At 40.8% G+C, this 18,901-nt stretch overlaps 1 protein-coding gene across 5 annotated transcripts in view; it reads right to left on the reverse strand.

Moving 5' to 3' along the window:
- Positions 1–18,901, reverse strand: part of TUBGCP4 (tubulin gamma complex component 4) — a 47,808-nt gene that overhangs the window by 7,240 nt on the left and 21,667 nt on the right. For 4 of the 5 annotated variants that reach the window (XR_009500848.1, XR_009500847.1, XM_059913471.1 and 1 more), the window contains exons 10-14: positions 6,443–6,493; positions 5,930–6,035; positions 4,071–4,178; positions 3,494–3,632; positions 424–601 (exon numbers count right to left, since the gene is read on the reverse strand). Coding sequence is in view for 3 of the 5 variants with exons in the window: in XM_059913471.1 (XP_059769454.1) it covers positions 424–601; positions 3,494–3,632; positions 4,071–4,178; positions 5,930–6,035; positions 6,443–6,493 (582 nt within the window). In the remaining 2 variants the exon portion in view is untranslated. The remainder of the gene's footprint in view (positions 1–423; positions 602–3,493; positions 3,633–4,070; positions 4,179–5,929; positions 6,036–6,442; positions 6,494–18,901) is intronic. The other variant, XM_059913472.1, reaches the window with a different exon arrangement.

The following is an 18,901-nucleotide window of genomic DNA, read 5'->3' on the forward strand; positions in this document are numbered from 1 at the left end:
TGAACGAAGACCCCTTTATGTTGCCTCGCCTTGTAGGAAGTCATCTGCCTACTTCCTGACGGCCTCCAATGTCTTGGCAGATCTCACCCCCCACAGCCCCATCCCCCTCACGCCACATCCCCTCCGCCGACTGACTTGGTTCAGTCCTATGGGATTCCAGAAGTTACGGCAAACTATAAAATAAGGGTCAACAATAATTAAATACTGCATTGCTGATAAGGACTTCAACTCCTCGTTCTCCTTCATCCACTTATTTCCACTACCCTCGAAAATGCCTCCCAAGAAACATGCCTAGTGATACAATCCATGAATCTTCTCAAACTCCAGTTTTTCACCAAATGCAGGATTCCTCTTCAATGACTCCTGCCAACCTCCTGGACTCTTTATCACACCCCTTCCTTCTACTCATCCCTCGACACAGACCTGGAGGTAGTACTGAAGATTATCCACCAAGAAGGCCATGTGATTTCTTAGGCGCCACTTGACTGCGTCGGTCTGGTTGGACTTGAGGTGCTTGCGCTGCATCTGTAGGGCCCAGCAGTGCTGCAGCTCAGCTTGTACCCGGCGCACACTCAGCAAGTACTTGAAAACAACATTGTACCTAGACAGAAACACCAGACTATTCAAGATAAAAACTTCACCCCCCTCAAGCCCCACCCACGTGACAAACCCTAGGACTCTGTGCCACCCATTTCTCCACAAAAGGCAGGAAGGATATAAGTGTGGCTAGAGATGTGAACAGATAAACTGGTTTATTTATATGATGGAATACTGCACAGCCATTAAAATGAATGAACTTCAGCTGTACAACATAAAATGACTCCTAGCAATATGATTTTGAATAAAAAAGGGAAATTTAAAAAGATTACATATAGCCTGATACCTTTTTTTGTAATGCTTAAAACAACTAAATAGAAAAAATATATATACTTTGGGGGAATGTATATAGATGTCATAAAACTGTGTGTAAAAAGGACAGAAGGGACTTCCCTGGTGGCGCAGTGGTTAAGAATCCGCCTGCCAACGCAGGGGACACGGGTTCGAGCCCTGGTCCAGGAAGATCCCACATGCTGTGGAGCAACTAAGCCCGTGCGCCACAGCTACTGAGCCTGCGCTCTAGAGCCCACAAGCCACAACTACTGAGCCCGTGTGCCACAACTACTGAAGCCTGTGCGCCTAGAGCCCGTGCTCTGCAACAAGAGAAGCCACTGCAATGAGAAGCCTGTGCACCACAACGAAGAGCAGCCCCTGCTCACCGCAACTAGAAAGCCCATGCGCAGCAATGAAGACCCAGTGCAGCCAAAAATAAAATGCATATAAAACAAACAAAAATAAATAAATTTTTAAAATTAAAATTAAAAAAAAAAGGATAGAAAACATGGAATTTAGGATAGTGGTCACTTAGGGTTGGGGGAGGCAAGGGGGCAGGGCTGGGAAGGACCACACAGGTAGATGGACATTATTGTCAGTGTTCTAGACTTTGTTCTAAAAGTGGTTCTGTGGCATTTGTGTGTGTGTGTGTGTGTGTGTGTGTGTGTGTGTGTGTGAACGAAGGATGAAGGAGGGCCCTGCATGGACAAATAAGAGTGTGTTGGGAACCAAGGATTTTGGTTACTGTGATTCTCTGTCCCTGAAGCCCACAGAAGAGGAGATAAAATTGAGGGCTCTGTGGGGGTGGGGGGGGGGATAAGTTAGGAGTCTGGGATTAACAGACACACATGACTATATATAAAGTAGATAACCAACAAGGTCCTCCTGTATAGCACAGGGAACTGTATTCAATATAATAACCTATAATGGAAAAGAATCTGAAAAAAAAGAATCATATATCTATATGAATCACTTTGCAGTACACCTGAAACTAACACAACATTGTAAACCAACTATACTTCAATTAAAAAAAAAAAATCAAGGGCTCCCTGCACAGAGCTCTAGGTAGCTGCCTGATACTGAGCCCTGTACCGAGAAGATGCATGGGAAGAGCAGCTGATTCCTGGTGGAACTGGGCTTATTTACCTATTCTTAGGCCGGCTTGCGTAAGATAACCTGATTCCATCTGCCTTTAAAAATTATTTCTAATGGAACAATGTACTGAAATTAGTACACCTTGTTTGTATTCTGATTTGAACAAACCCAACCATAAGACATTTTTTAGATAATGGGGGAAATTTCAATGTGGACTGGATATCAGATAATAAGGAATTATTGTTAATTTTACTGGGTGTGATAATGGCATTGTAGTTATGTTAAAAAGATGCCTTTTAAAAAAATATTTATTTTTGGCTGCATTGGGTCTTTCTTGTTGGGTCTTCGTTGCTGTGCGTGGGCTTTCTCTAGCTGTGGTGAGTGGGGGCTACTCTTCGTTGTGGTGCGCAGGCTTCTCATTGTGGTGGCTTCTCTTGTTGCAGAGCTTGGGCTCTAGGTGCACGGGCTTCAGTAGTTGTGGCACTCAGGCTCAGTAGTTGTGGCTCGTGGGCTCTAGAGTGCAGGCTCAGTAGTTGTGGTGCACGGGCTTAGTTGCTCTGCAGCATGTGGGATCTTCCTGGACCAGGGCTCGAACCCATGTCCCCTGCATTGGCAGGTGGATTCTCAACCACTGCGCCACCAGGGAAGTCCCAAAGATGGCTTTTTTGAATTGCATAGTGGTGGAGTGAAATGACATGTCTGGGATTTGCTTTACAAGGCTCTGGCCAAAAAAAAAGAGGAGATGAAACAAACAGCGTGATGTTGCTAGTTACTGAAGACGGATGATGCGTCCATGGGTGTTTGTGATAGTCCATACTTTTGTTTATATTTGAAAATTTTCAAAATATAATGTTTAGGAAAATACTTCTGAGCTTGATTTCTTCAAGGGTGTTAAGAGCATCTCAAGTGAGAAGGAAAGTGGACTGGGAGCTACGGAGGCTCCTTGGACAGAGTCCAGGCAGCTTACTTAGGTGGGCTGTGGGCTCTGCGTCTTCTCCCTGAACCAGCTTTATCTTTCCAGTTTATGTCTAGTCTCTCATACCCTAAGCTTCTCTTCCCCCCAAAAGTAAAGGGTTATGAACAGGAGTGGAGAGGATGAAGAGAGGCCACAAACTGGCAGCCTGTAAATTGCTCGTTATTTTGCAATTTAAAAAAAAGCTCTGATGGTTTTAAGGGTTTGACCCGCCCACTCATCCCAGCATCCACCGCAGCTTCACTTATTAAGGTTATCTGTCCGGCCCCCGAAGGCATCTGAGTTTGCAGCCTCTGATTTACAGACTGTTAAAAACCAGCTGGGGGGACTTCCCTGGCGGTCCAGTGGTTAGGACTTGGTGCTTCCACTGCAGGGGACGCCGGTTCAATCTCTGGTCAGGGAACTAAGATCCTGCAAGCTGCGTGGCATGGCCAAAAAACAAACAAAAACCAGTTGGCTGGCTATCTTGCTCCCAACCAATTCTACTCCTGATAATTTCTTCCCGTGGAAGTAAGATGGGTAATAATTACCTGTGAGAAACTCAGAAATACTCACTTTTCCAGGACAGCAGGTGTGAAGAGAATGTGTAGTGGCCACTGCACTTTATAGGAAAGGCCTAGGGCTGCCCAGCCGGATGCGGGGGCTTCCCGGGGAGAAGTTTCCCGAGAAGGCCCTTCTCTTGCCTGAGTAGCATCTGTTAAGAACAGAGGAGATGACTTCGCTCATCTAGAGAACTAGAGTTTCAACAAGGTGAGGAACATTCATGAAAGGAGCGCTCACTCGAACCTGCAGTGTCAGAAGCATAAAGGGGATACAAAGGGGACTTGTAGAAGACAAGGACACTCCCATGAGGGGTTCTCTTAGGAGGTCTTTTACAGATTCTTTTTTTAGTCTTAAAGAATTGTGGTTATAAATAAACAGAGACCATTCCAGCAGCATGACAAAAACAAACCAAAACCATGGCCTGGCCATCTCTTAGCCTCTCTTGACTTCCCTTTTCTTTTGTGTAAAAGTAGGGCACTGGACTAGGTAATTTCTAAGGTCCAAAAAGACACGGTTTCTGTGGAAGTGGATGGAAGCAGAAGAGATAATGACCAGTAGGAGCAGAAAGACTCAGGGAAGCACAGCAAACCTTTATGCTCCTTTCCATGATACTCGATTGTTAAGTGCAACAGAGGGAGGAGGTTGTCATCATCTAGCAGCACCTTGTGTGCTGACTGTTGGAAGGCCACATTCACATCTGCAAGAAAGAACACATGGGCTGAGAGAAGGCTTGGCTATGTAACAAATCCAGACTCCTCTGGCTTTCCACCTCTCCTGCAGCCCGCCTATCACTAATAGTAGGATATGGTAAACAGTAGTTGCTTTTGCCTGACTAGCATGCATTCCTTCTCCTCTTGCTGATAACAGCGCCCTGGTTTTCCTTGGAGAATCACCCCTGTCCAGAACAATCCATGTAGTTCCAGTGGGGTGGACAATACCTGACCCTCAGGGTAGGCAGGTGACCCAGGAACGATCTACCTTGTTACACTATTTTGTTTAGGGATATGAACATGACCCAAGCCAGGCCAATCCAGAGGCTCTATTCAGATTCTGAAAGAGGGTAGCTCTTTTTTCTTTTCGAGATAAACACGGACTCAGTAGGATGTGAACTTGGTTGCAGGCCATCTTGCTACCATACGGAGCAGGCCTGTCTCAGAAGAAAAGGCAGAGGTGAAAGATGGAATGACACCAAGTCCTGAAGGCATCATGTAAGCCTTGGAGCAAAACTGCCCAGAGCCATCTTACCTCTGACCTTTTCAGTTTTGAGAATCAATAAATTCTCTTTTTTCCTTTGCTTAAGTGAATTTGAATTGGGTTTTCTTGCAACCAAGAAAGTCCTATGTAAGCACAATGGACATCTGTTGTTTTATAGAGCTAGAAAAACGGCAACCCTGTCTCCCCTCCTGCCCCACCCCCCTCTTTTTTGACTCTGATCCTTACGTAACTCTCCTCAAGTAGTTTGAATGGGAATGGTGATCCTTCCCGTTGGTCAAAGGTGAACACTTTACTGAAGTAGGCATATCTTCCTTTTTTTTTTTTTTTTTTGGCTGCACCTTGTGGCATGCGGGATCGTAGTTCCCCGACCAGGGATCGAACCCGTGCCCCCTGCAGTGGAAGCACAGAGTCTTAAACCACTGGACCACAAGGTAAGTCCCCGAAGTAGGCGTATCTTAGTCTGACCTCTTTGATACAGGGATAGGTATATGATCCAGTTGGGCTAATCGAAACCCTTTTCCTGGAATCCCTTAACTTGCTACCAGAGAGACCAGGTTTGACTCCCCCCAGTAGACTCTGTATGTTCCTGGGAGCTGCTGGTGGCCATGTGGCCATATGGGACTGGAAGGCCATCAAAGAGCACACAAGAGGCACAGACAAGATAAGGTAAGAGAGAGAATCCTAGCAATCCCTAGTTTCAGTTCTCAGGACCAGATGTATCCCTATCCCACTGGAGTTACAGATACAATAGCAAATATACTCCCCTTTTAGTTAGTTTTCCATCACTGACAGCCTAAAGAGTTCTAATACAACAAGTGGCAATAAGTCCCAATATGGGGACTTCCCTGGCAGTCCAGTGGTTAAGACTCCACGTTCCTAATGCAGGGGGCACGGGTTTGATTCCTGATTGGGGAACTAAGATCCCACATGCCACATGGCGTAGCCAAAAAAAAAAAAATCTCAATATGTCTCTTAAGAAATATATGGCTATAATCTGATGAGATGAAATAGTGGTTTGAAGGCCTGTACCAACCCTTCCAGGAAGGGTCACGAGCTAAAGCTGCTCCCAGTAACAACAGTGTGAGCCTACCTGAGTGGCCTTCCATTTTGGAAACACTCTCTGTAACTCACTAGGCTGCTCTTATGTGGACCAGGCCTAAATGGTTTGGCAGCAGCTAAGAAATACACTACAACTTCAGTAAGCTGGTAATTCTTGGGCCCCAGGGCAATTACCATGTTCAGTTACTGCAGTGGGTGGTGTTTTTAACATGTGTTGAGCTGTATCAATGAAGGCCTGAAACAGTTCTCCACGTCCCAGAAGGTAAAAGTCTTTAATGATCTGCAGAAAGAATTTCAATTTACAATTCAGTAATCCAGCAGAGCTTTTCACTATCCTAAGAGAATTACGCATATAATTTCCAATTTCATCAGTTTGAGCCCAACCTACAAAAGGTCGTAGGCTTTTGGCATTTTAAAGGGGCATACTTAGTAATGGCAGGATGACTGGTGTGTCTTTGATATCATTTATTCAATGAAAACACAATAATGCCAGAAGAAAGTAAACAGCCGAAGCTTTGTACTCTAATAAACCTGTAGCATTAGATGGAGTTTGCCCACTTGGATGAGGACATAAGGAGCCACTCGAAGTCTGGGGACAGGCAACCAGTGCTCTCAGGAGACGATAGAGAATAAAGTCATTGTCCACCAGCATCATTTTAAGAGTAAAAAGAACAGCTAAGCTATTACCTTCAGCTGACCCAGTAAATCTGACTCTTCCACCATCAGCTTCCAGAGATGCTGTGAAAAGAACCAATAAAACAGGGTCAATTGAGGACACAGGGTGGGAAGGGGAAGCTGCGACGAAGTGAGAGAGCAGCACTGACATATATACACTACCAAATGTAAAATAGATAGCTAGTGGGAAGCTGCTGCATAGCCCAGGGAGATCAGCTCGGTGCTTTGTGATGACCTAGAGGGGTGGGATAAGGAGGGTGGGAGGGAGGCTCAAAAGGGGGGCGGATATGGGGATATATGTATACATATAGCTGATTCACTTTGTTGTACAGCAGAAACTAACACAACATTGTAAAGCAATTATACTCCAGTAAAGATGTGGGGGAAAAAAAAAAAACAGGGTCAAAGTTTCATTACAATGAAAACTCCTATAAAGAATGGTTTTGTACAAACCCAGCAAGGTATTGGAAAAAAGAATATATACCATGACCACACTGGGTTAATCCCAGGAATAAAAGTTTAACAGTTAAAAAAATATGAGGGCTTCCCTGGTGGCGCAGTGGTTGAGAATCTGCCTGCCAATGCAGGGGACACGGGTTCGAGCCCTGGTCTGGGAAGATCCCATGTGCCACGGAGCAACTAGGCCCGTGAGCCACAACTACTGAGCCTGAGTGTCTGGAGCCTGTGCTCCGCAACAAGAGAGGCCGCAACAGTGAGAGGCCCACGCATCGCAATGAAGAGTGGCCCCCACTCGCCGCAACTAGAGAAAGCCCTAGCACAGAAACGAAGACCCAACACAGCCAAAAAGAAAGAAAGAGAGAAAGAAAGAAAAAAAAAAAAAATATGAGATGGAAATATTCTGGAATTAGATAGTGGTAATGGTTGCAAAACATCGTGAACATACTAAAACCCACTGAATTGTACCTATTTTTAAATGGTTCAAATGTTTAACTTTGTTGTGTGAATTTTATCTCAATAAAAGTTTTAATATGAATATAATTCACTATGTTAAAGATTAAAAAAGAAAAAACATGATCACCTCAATGGATGCAGAAAAAGCATCTGATAAAACTCAACATCTGTTCATGATTTTAGAAAGAAAGCAAACAAGGAACAGAAGGAAATTTCTTTATTCTGATAAAGGGTATATACCAGAACCCCACAGCAAACAACCTATTTGATGGTGAAACATTAGAAGAAATTCCTTTAAAGTCATCCAACATTGTACTAAAGACTTGCCAATATAGAAAAAAAAAAAAAAACTGAAAAGGAAGAAACAGAACTGTTACTATTGACAGATAATGTCACTCACTACCTGCACAGAAAGTCCAAGAGAACTGACATATAGATTATTAGAACTAGTAAGAGAATTCGGCAAGCTTGATGACTGAGATACAAAAAATCAACTACATAGCCGTTACCAGCATCAAAGGATCCTGACTAGGATTTGCCCGGTGAAGTGATCAATGTTGATTCAGGATTCCTGGAATCTCTACCCTGGTGCTCATCCTCTTTACCCTCTCTCACTGGAACTGATACAGATTAGGAACTGGCCTTTGGCCCTTCTCTAATACACAATACTAGACAAAATAGCTGACACCCCCAGGGGAATATAAGCACACAGGTCAAAATAATTAGACATGGGAAGAGTAAAAGAAATAAAACAGACTAGGTAACACATACCATCTGAAGCAGAAGTTTTAGAACTGACTGAGTGGCTAGTATAGTGAGATATCCCCTGTAAGGCTGAGGTTTCCCATACCCCAGCTGTTCAAAGTACTGCCTGTTACTGGTGCTTTTGGCTAAAGGGAGCTACCTTGCCCATGGTTCCCTCCTGAGAAACCAGTTTCTGATAGTTGCAGAGGTACAATGGCCTAGCCCTCTAACCTCAATTTGGGACATCTCTGAAGGGCCATTCTAGCTTCAGAGCTCTGCATAAGATGGCCAAGTCTTCTGCTGCAACTACATCACAGTTTATTTCCCCTCTCTACTCAATCCTGCTTCCCTCACTTCTTGCCAAATCTCAGTCACAAAATCTGTTTCCTGGGGAAATCTGACCTTTGACACAGACCAAAAATTTTAAATACTCTTTACAAATATGCTTAAAGAGTTAAGTGTAATGGCAATATAAATATACAAAAATAAATCATAAAAAAGAAGAATCATAAGAAAGACTCTGGATCAACTGAATATCCATATGCAAAAAATTAAAACTCGATCTATACCTTGCACCACATACAAAAATTAACTCAAAATGATCATAACCCTAAATGTAAAACTAAAACCTATAAGTTTTCTAAAAGAAAACAGAAGAGAAAAATTTTTGTGACTTTGGGTTACACAAAGGTTTCTCAGACACAACACCAAAAGCATAAGCCACACACACAAAAAAATTGATAAAACTGGACTTAGTCAAAATTAACAACCTCTACTCTTTGAAAGACACTGTTAAGAGAATGAAAAGACACATCATAGACAAGAAGAAAATATCTGTAAGTCACATATCTGATAAAGGACTTACATTCAGAATACATAAACAATTCTCAAAACTCAACAGTAAGAAAATAAAACAAAAACAAGAGAAAATGGACAAAAGTTTTGGACATTTCACCAAAGAAGATATATGGATGGCAAACAAGTATATGAAAAAAATTTCAACATCATTAGTCATTAGCGGAATGCAAATTAAAACTACAATGGGGGAATAATCCAAATGTCTATCAACAGATGATGGGAAAACACGTTGGTATGAACAATGGGATATTACTCATCAGTAAAAAAGACTAAACTATCGATACATGCAACATGGATTAATCTCAATTATGCCGAGTAAAAGAATACCTAGGAATAAATTTAACCAAGGAAGTGAAAAATCTGTACAACAAAAACAAGTCTTTGTTGAAAGAAATCGAAGACAGCACAAATGGAAAGACATTCCATTTTCATGGATCAGAATTATATTGCTAAAAAGTGTATACTATTCAAAGCTATCTATAGATTCAACACAAACCCTATAAAAATTCTTATCAAAATTCCAAAGGCGTTCTTCACAAAAATAGAAAAAGACAATCCTAAAATTTGTGTGGAACCACAAAAGACTCCAAACAGCCAAAGCAATCCTGAGAAAGAATAACAAAGCTTGTGGTAACACACTTCCTGACTTCAACTATACTACAAAGCTAAAGTAATTAAAACAGTATGGGACTTTGGGACAAGATGGCGGAGTAGAAGGGCCTGAGCTCACCTCCTCTCACGAAAACACCAAAATCACAACTAACTGCTGAACAACCATCGACAAAAAAGTACTGGAACTTACCAAAAAGATATTCTACTTCCAAAGACAAAGAGAAAGCCATGATGAGATGGTAGGAGAGGTGCATCTGTGATACAATCAAATCCCATACCCACTGGGTGGGTGACCCACAAACTGGAAAACAATTATATTGCAGAAGTTCTCCCACAGGAGTGAGAGTTCTGAGCCCAACATCAGGCTCCACAGTCTGAGGGTCTGGCATCGGAGGAGGAGCCTCCAGAGCATTTGGCTTTGAAGGCCAATGGGACTTGATCACAGGAACTCCACAGGACTGGGAGAAACAAACGCCACTCCTGGTGGGTGCACACAAGGTCTCACGTATACCAGGACCTAGGGAAAAAGCAGTGACTTCATAGAAGCCTGGGCCAGACCTAACTGCTGGTCTTTGAGGGTCTCCTGGGGAGGCAGAGGGCAGCTGTGGCTCACTGTGGGGACAAGGACACTGGTGGCAGAGGTACTGACTACTCACTGGCGGGAGCTGTCCTGGAGGCCACCATTTTGATGCCAACACCTCACCCCAACCAAAAGCCTGAAAGCTACAGTGCAGGCATGCCTCAGGCCAAACAACCAACAGGGCAGGAACACAGCCCCACCCATCAGCAGACAGGCTGCTGTAAAGTCTTCCTGAGCCCACAGCCACCTCTAAACCCACCCCTTGATCCAGCCCTGCCCACCAGAGGGACAAGACCCAGCTCCACCCACCAGTGGAAAGGCACAAGTCCCTCGCACCAGGAAGCCTGCACAAGCCTCTTAGACCAGCCTCATCCACCAGGGGCCAGACACCAGAAGCAAGAGGAACTATAATCCTGCAGCCTGTGGGGCTGCAAACACAGAAAGTGAGATATAATGAGGCAGCAGAAGAATATGTTCCAGACGAAGGAACAAGATAAAACCCTAGAAGAACAACTACGTGAAGTGGAGATAGGCAATTTACCTGAAAAAGAATTAGGAGTAATGATAGTAAAGATGATCCATGATCTTGGACAAAGAATGGAGGCACAGACCGAGAAGATACAAGAAATGTTTAACAAAGGGCTAGAAAATTTAAAGAACAAACAAACAGAGATGAACAATAACTGAAATGAAAAATACACTAGAAGGAGTCAATAGCAGAATAAATAAGGCAGAAGAGCGGATAAGTGAGCTGGAAGACAAAATGGTAGAAATCACTGCCACAGAACTGAATAAAGAAAAAAGAATGAAAACAAATGAGGATTGTTTAAGAGACCTCTGGGACATTAAATGCACCATCATTCGCATTATAGGGGTCCCAGAAGAAGAGAGAGAGTAGGGCCTCGAAAATATTTAAAGAGATAATAGCTGAAAACTTCCCGAACATGGGAAAGGAAACAGTCACCCAAGTCCAGGAAGCGCAGAGTCCCTTACAGCATAAACCCAAGGAGGAACACACCAAGACACATATTAATAAAAATGACAAAAATTAAAGACAGAAAATATTAAAATCAACAAGGGAAAAGCAACAAATAACATACAAGGGAATCCCCATAAGGTTATAGCTTATTTTTCAGCAGAAATTCTGCAGGCCAGAAGAGAGTGGCATGATATATTTAAAGTGATGAAAGGGAAAAACCTAAAACCAAGAATACTCTACCCAGCAAGGCTCTCGTTCAGATTCAAGAGAGAAATAAAATGCTTTACAGACAAGCAAACGCTAAGAGAATTTTGCACCACCAACCAACTTTACAACAGATGCTAGATGAACTTCTCTAGGTGGAAAAGAAAAGCTCACAACTGGGAAAAAGAAAATTACAAATGGTAAAGCTCAGTAAAGGTAGAAATCATCCATATACAAATATGATATCAAAACCAGCAATCGCGGGGCTTCCCTGGTGGCGCAGTGGTTAAGAATCCGCCTGCCAATGCAGGGGACACGGGTTGGAGCCCTGGCCCAGGAAGGTTCCACATGCCGCGGAGCAACTAAGCCTGTGCACCACAACTACTGAGCCTGCGATCTAGAGCCCACGAGCCACAACTACTGAGCCTGTGTGCCTAGAGCCCGTGCTCCGCAAAAAGAGAAGCCACCACAATGAGAAGCCCGTGCACCGCAACAAAGAGTAGCCCCCGCTCACCACAACTAGAGAAAGCCCATGCACAGCAACGAAGACCCAATGCAGCCAAAAATAAATAAATTAAATAAATTAATTTAAAAAACCGCCAGCAATCGTGAGAAGAGGAGAGTACAAATGCAGGATACTGGAAATGCATTTGAAATTAAGAGACCAGCAACTTAAAACAATCTTGGATATATAATAGACTGCTATATCAAACCTCATGGTAACTGCAAACCAAAAATCTACAATAGATATACACACAAAAAGGAAAAAGGAATGCAAACACAACACTAAAGATAGTCATCAAATCACAAGAGAAGGGAACAAAAGAGGAAGGGAAGAAGAAAGATCTTCAAAAACAATCCCCAAACAATTAACAAAATGGCAATAAGGATATACATATCAATAATTACCTTAAATGTAAAAGGATTAGATGCTCCAACCAAAAGACACAGACTTGCTGAATGGATACAAAAACAAGACCTATATACAGGCTGTCTACAAGAGACCCACTTCAGATCTAGGGACACATAGACTGAAAGTGAGGGGATGGAAAAAGATATTCCATGCAAATGAAAATCAAAAGAAAGCTGAAAAAAAAAAAAAAAAAAAAAGAAAGCTGGAGTAGCAATACTCATATCAGACAAAATAGACTTTAAAATAAAGACTGTTATAAAGAGACAAAGAAGGACACTACATAATGATCAAGGTATCAATCCAAGAAGAAGATATAACAATTATAAATATATATGCACCCAACATAGGAGCACTTCAATATATAAGGCAAATGCTAAGTCATAAAAGGAGAAATCAATAGTAACACAATAATAGTGGGGGACTTAACAACCCACTTACATCAATGGGCAGATGATCCAGACAGAAAATTAATAAGGAAACACAAGCTTTAAATGACACATTAGACCTGATGGACTTAATTGATATTTATAGAGCATTCCATATGAAAGCAGCAGAATACACATTCTTCTCAAGTGCACACAGAACATTCTCCAGGATAGATCACATGCTGGGCCACAAAGCAACCCTTAATAAACTTAAGAAAACTGAAATCATATCAAGCATCTTTTCCAACCACAACGCTGTGAGATTAGAAATCAACTACATGAAAAAAACTGTAAAAAACACAAACACGTGGAGGCTAAACAATATACTATTAAACAACCAATGGATCACTGAAGAAATCAAAGAGAAATTGAAAAATTCCTAGAGACAAATGAAAATGAAAACATGATGATTCAAAATCTAAGGGACACTGAAAAAGCAGTTCTAAGAGGGAAGTTTACAGCAATATGCTCTTACCTGAGGAAATAAGAAAAATCTCAAATAAACAACTAGAGAAAGAAGAACAAACAAAACACAAAGTTAGCAGAAAAAATCATAAAGGTCAGAGAAGAAATAAATGAAACAGAGATGAAGAAAACATTGCAACTAAAAGCTGGTTCTTTGAAAAGATAAACAAAATTGATAAACCTTTAGCCAGATTCATCAAGAAAAAAAGGGAGGGACTTCCCTAGTGGTCCAATGGTTAACACTTCACCTCCCAATGCAAGGTGTGTGGGCTCAATCACTGGTTGAGGAGCTAAGATCCCACATGCCTCGTGGCGAAAAAACCAAAACAGAAAACAGAAGCAATATTGTAACAAATTCAATAAAGACTTTAAAAATGGTCCACATCAAAAAAAAAAAAATCTTTGGGGCTTCCCTGGTGGCGCAGTGGTTGGGAATCAGCCTGCCAATGCAGGGGACACGGGTTCGAGCCCTGGTCCAGGAATTTCCCACATGCTGCAGAGCAATTAAGCCCACGAGCCACAACTACTGAGCCCACATGCCACAACTACTGAAGCCCACATGCCTAGAGCCTGTGCTCCGCAACAAGAGAAGCCACCTCAATGAGAAGCCTGCACACCGCAACAAAGAGTAGCCCCCACTGACCGCAACTAGAGAAAGTTTGAGCGCAGCAACAAAGACCCAATCCAGCCAAAAAAAAAAAAAAAAAGAATGAAATTAGAACATTCTCTAACACCATACACAAAAATAAACTCAAAATGCATTAAAGACCTAAATGTAAAACCAGATACTATAAAACTTAGAGGAAAACACAGGCAGAACACTCCTTGACATAAATCACAGCAATATCTTCTTGTACACCCCCTCCTAGAGTAATTAAAAAAAAAAAAAAGGTAGCTAATTAGACTTAAAAGCTTTTGCACAGCAAAGGAAACCATAAACAAAATGAAAAGACAACCCACAGAATAGGAGAAAATATTCGCAAATGAAGCTACTGACAAGGGATTAATCTCCAAAATATACAAGCAGCTCATGCAGCTGAATATCAAAAAAACAAACAACCCAATCAAAAAATGGGCAGAAGACTTAAATAGACATTTCTGCAAAGAAGACATACAGATGGCCAAAAAGCACATGAAAAGATGCTCAACGTTGCTAATTATTAGAGAAATGCAAATCAAAACTACAATGAGGTATCACCCCACACCAGTCAGAATGGCCATCATCAAAAAATCTACAAACAATAAATGCTAGAGAAGTTGTGGAGAAAAGGGAACCCTCCTACACTGTTGGTGGGAATGTAAATTGGTACAGCCACTATGGAGAACACTTTGGAGGTTCCTTAAAAAACTGAAAATAGAGCTTCCATATGATCCAGCAATCCCACTCCTGGGCATACATCCGAAGAAGGCCATATTTTGAAAAGATACATGCACCCCCAATGTTCATAGCAACATTATTTACAATAGCCAAGACACAGAAGCAACATAAATGTCCATCTACAGATGAATGATTAAAGAATGTGGTCCAGGGCTTCCCTGGTGGCGCAGTGGTTGAGAATCTGCCTGCCAATGCAGGGGACATGGGTGCGAGCCCTGGTCTGGGAAGATCCCACATGCCGCGGAGCAACTGGGCCCGTGAGCCACAATTACTGAGCCTGCGCGTCTGGAGCCTGTGCTCTGCAACAGGAGAGGCCGCAACAGTGAGAGGCCCGCGCACTGCGATGAAGAGTGGCCCCCACTTGCCACAACTAGAGAAAGCCCTCGCACAGAAATGAAGACCCAACACAGCCATAAATAAATAAATAAATAAATAAACCCAAAGTTAAAAAAAAAAAAAATCATAATTAAGAAGATGTGGTCCATATATACAATGCAATATTACTCAGCTATAAAAAGAGAAAGAAACAATGCCATTTGCAGCAACATGGATGGACCTAGAGATTATCATACTAAGTGGAGTAAGTCAGAGAAAGACAAATATCATATGATATCAATTATATGTGGCATCTTTAAAAAATGATGCAAAAGAACTTACTTATAAAACAGAAATAGACTCACAGACTTAGAAAACAAACTTATGGTTACCAAAGGGGAAAGGTGGGGGTAGGGATAAATTAGGAGGTTGAGATTAACATATACACAATACTATATATAAAATAGATAATCAACAAGGACATACTGTATAGCACAGGGAATTTAACTCAGTACTCTGTAATAACCTATATGGGAGAAGAATCTGAAAAAGAACAGATGTATGTATATGTATAACTAAATCACTCTGCTGTATATCTGAAACTGACACAACATTGTAAATCAAATATACTCCAATATAAAAAAATAAAACAGTATGGAACTGGCAGGAAAAGACATAGAACAATGGAACAGAAAACTTAGAATCAAAGCCCCACTTATATAGTCAATTAATATTTGACAAGGGAGCCAAGAACACCCAAGGGCAAAGGATAGTCTCTTTTCAACAAATGGTGCTGGGAAAACTGGATAAGCACATAGAGAAAAATGAAATTGGACCCCTATGTCACACCATGCACAAAAATTAACTTGAAATAGATCAAAGACTTAAACATAAGACCTGATAGCAGAAAAACTCCTAGAAGAAAATGTAAGGAAGAAGTTCTTCAACACTGGCCTTGGCGGGACTTCCCTGGTGGTCCAGTGGTTAAGACTCCACACTCCCAATGCAGGGGGCCCGGGTTCAATCCCTGGTCGGGGAACTAGATCTGGCATGCTGCAACTAACAGCCCGCATGCCGCAACTAAAAAAAGATCCTGCATGCTGCAACTAAGACCTGGCGCAGCCAAATAAACAAATATTAAAAAATAGAAAACAGTGGTCTTGGCAATGATTTTTTTTGGATGTGACACCAAAAACACAAACAACAAAAGAAAAAGAAAACACAAAGTGGGACTACATCAAACTTAAAAGCTTCTGCACAGCAAAAGAAACAATCAACAAAATGAAAAGGCAACCTACAGAATGGGAGAAAATATATGCAAATCATATATTTGATAAGGGGTTAAAATCTAAAACACAGGAAGAACTCATTCAACTCAATAACAACAACCAAAACCCCCAAACAATCCTGTTGAAAAATGGGCAGAGGTACTAAATAGACTTTTTTCCAAAGAAGACATCCAAATGGCCAACAGAAACATGAAAAGATGCTCAACATCACCAACTATCAGGGAAATGCAAATCAAAACCACAATGAGATATCACCTCACACCTGTTACAGTGGCTGTCTTTTTTTTTTTTTTTTTTAATTTTTTGGCCACAGTGCACGGCATGTGGGATCTTAGTTCTCTGACCAGGGATTGAACCCGTGCCCCCTGCAGTGGAAGCATGGTGTCTTAACCACTGGACCGCCAGGGAAGTCCCAAAGAAATCTAGATGAAATGGGTAAGTTCCTTGAAAAGTATAAAATACCAAAAGTGCTACAAGAAGAAATAAATGTCTTAAATAGATTAATAGGTTTTAAATATATTGAATCAGTGAAGATTTCCTCTCCTAAAAAAACCTAACTTACATAATTTTTCAGGTTAGTTCAATCAAACTTTCAGTAAAAATTCTTGTCTTACATTAACTGTTCTAAAAAACAGGAAAACAGTGATAGACACCAAGCTCATTTTATGAGGCTTATATAATCTTTATTCCACAACCACATAAGAATAATACAGGAAGAGAAAAGTATAGTCTATTTCACTAGTAAATGTAGATGCAAAAATTCCAAACACTGTTTTGGCTAACTAAATCCAACAGTACATTAAAAAATAAAACATCACGCTCAAGTATGGTTTATCTCAGGAAGATTCAACATCTGAAAATCTAAACAGGAATTTACCTTATGAATAGACTGAAGGAGAAAAAGAACTCAGAGCAAAAAACTGCACCCTAATTGATATAGAATAAGCAGTGATAAAATTCAACATCTATTTATTATAAAGACTCACAGCAAACTAGGAAGAGAAGGTAATTTTTTTAAACTTGATAAACTCATGTGCCAAAGCCTACAGCAAACACTAAAGTAATAGAGAAACTTTATATGCATTATCTTTAAGAGCCAACAAATCAAGGATGCCCATTATCACCTCTATTGTTTAACATAGCTTATGTCAACTATCAACCCAGCGGTTGAATGCCGTACTAGAGATCCTAGTTAAGACTGTAAGAAAAAAAAGAAGCAAAAGTTGAAGAATTGGAAGGAAAATTGTAAAACTTTCAATAATTGCAAATGATATGATCATTAGCGAGGAAAATCAATAGAATTAACAGACAAACCATTAAAACTAAAAAAAAAAAAAAAAAAAAGACTTCAATAAGTTGCCAGGTATAAAATTAACCTACAAAAATTAATACCACAATTTTTCTATATAAGTAGTAACCAACTAAAGATAAAATTAACAAAAAAAAACCTATTACATATCTAGCAATTAATTTTTAAAATCTTTTTGTTGAAGTACTAAAATACATACAGAAAAGTGCACCAACTGTAAATTTACAGCTTGAAGAATTCTCACAAAATGAACACACCTGTATAACCAGCAGCCTGAAAGGCCCACCCATGTCCTTTCCACCTACCAAAGGCAAATGCTATCCTGACATCTAACACCAGATTAGCGCTGCTTGTTTTTAAACCTTATATAAACAGATTCATATGGTATGTATACCTTTTTAAAAAATGAAAAAGGAGAGAAAGAGATCCAAAAGGGGGTGAGTATGATATGTATTTGCAAGACACTGTCCCCTTTTCCTCCCTGGTATACTCTCTTTTATTACTTTAAGCTGTTATTATTGTTACAATTATAGCTGTCAAAGTATTAGCTTCCAAGAGTCTGAGCTTCAGTTCTTTGTCTATCATTTTTACAAACTGGAAATATAATTTTGAGCAACATATGTGTTTCAAAATTTCACAAGGAAACAATTTTGAAATTCTATGTTATTCGTTTAATAAAATTTTACTTTCCTCCATTAACTATATTTCCCAAAGAGTTACCACAAAAATGATAACAGAAGAGAAATCAAGTCAATAAGATGAAAGGGAGTGAAGGCACCAGCCCCCTAGACAACAGCTGCCTTGGCTATAGATGGAGAGGCAGTGTCTTGAAAGTCTGAATGGACAGAAATATGTATTCTGGGTAGTTTAGATATTTACTTTCCCATAAGGAATCAAATCAAGTGATACTTCAAGGTCACCTCAAGATCTAGTATTCTATGTCTACATCACAGCTCTGTCTCCAGTGCCTTGGAATTTTTGAGATAGTGACCAGAAAAGGAAATCAAATTCATGATAGATTACTGTGCTTCCAACATGAGTATATCTGACGCTAATCTCAGCAATTCTAGACACTGACCCTAGTGCCCCTGTGCTTCAAAATCACCTGCAGAGGTTTGTTGATTGGCTGGTGTAAATACAAGTACCTAACAGTACTGACTCCCTCCTGACCTGAGTCAGAAACTCTGGAGGTAAGGATTTGGTGCAAGTGCATGTTTTCAGATTTCCCCACGTCATTCTATGCATAGCCAGAGTTGAAAACCACTAACACAGTTAACACAACTAACAAAAGATCTCATTTCACATTATCACACACCTGTGCATCAAATCTTATTATAAGCCACAGAATATATGCCCATTTGAAAAATTACTGGTCACAATTTAAGTTGGTGGATGAAGCACAATTCACTTAAAAACACTGAACTAGGAGTCAAAGACTTGCTTCTGAGCTCACCTTTGTTACTCACTATGTGACATCAGAGAAGTTAG

This window comes from Balaenoptera ricei, chromosome 2 (assembly GCF_028023285.1).
Source record: "Balaenoptera ricei isolate mBalRic1 chromosome 2, mBalRic1.hap2, whole genome shotgun sequence".
In the NCBI taxonomy this organism is placed as follows: Eukaryota; Metazoa; Chordata; class Mammalia; order Artiodactyla; family Balaenopteridae; genus Balaenoptera; species Balaenoptera ricei.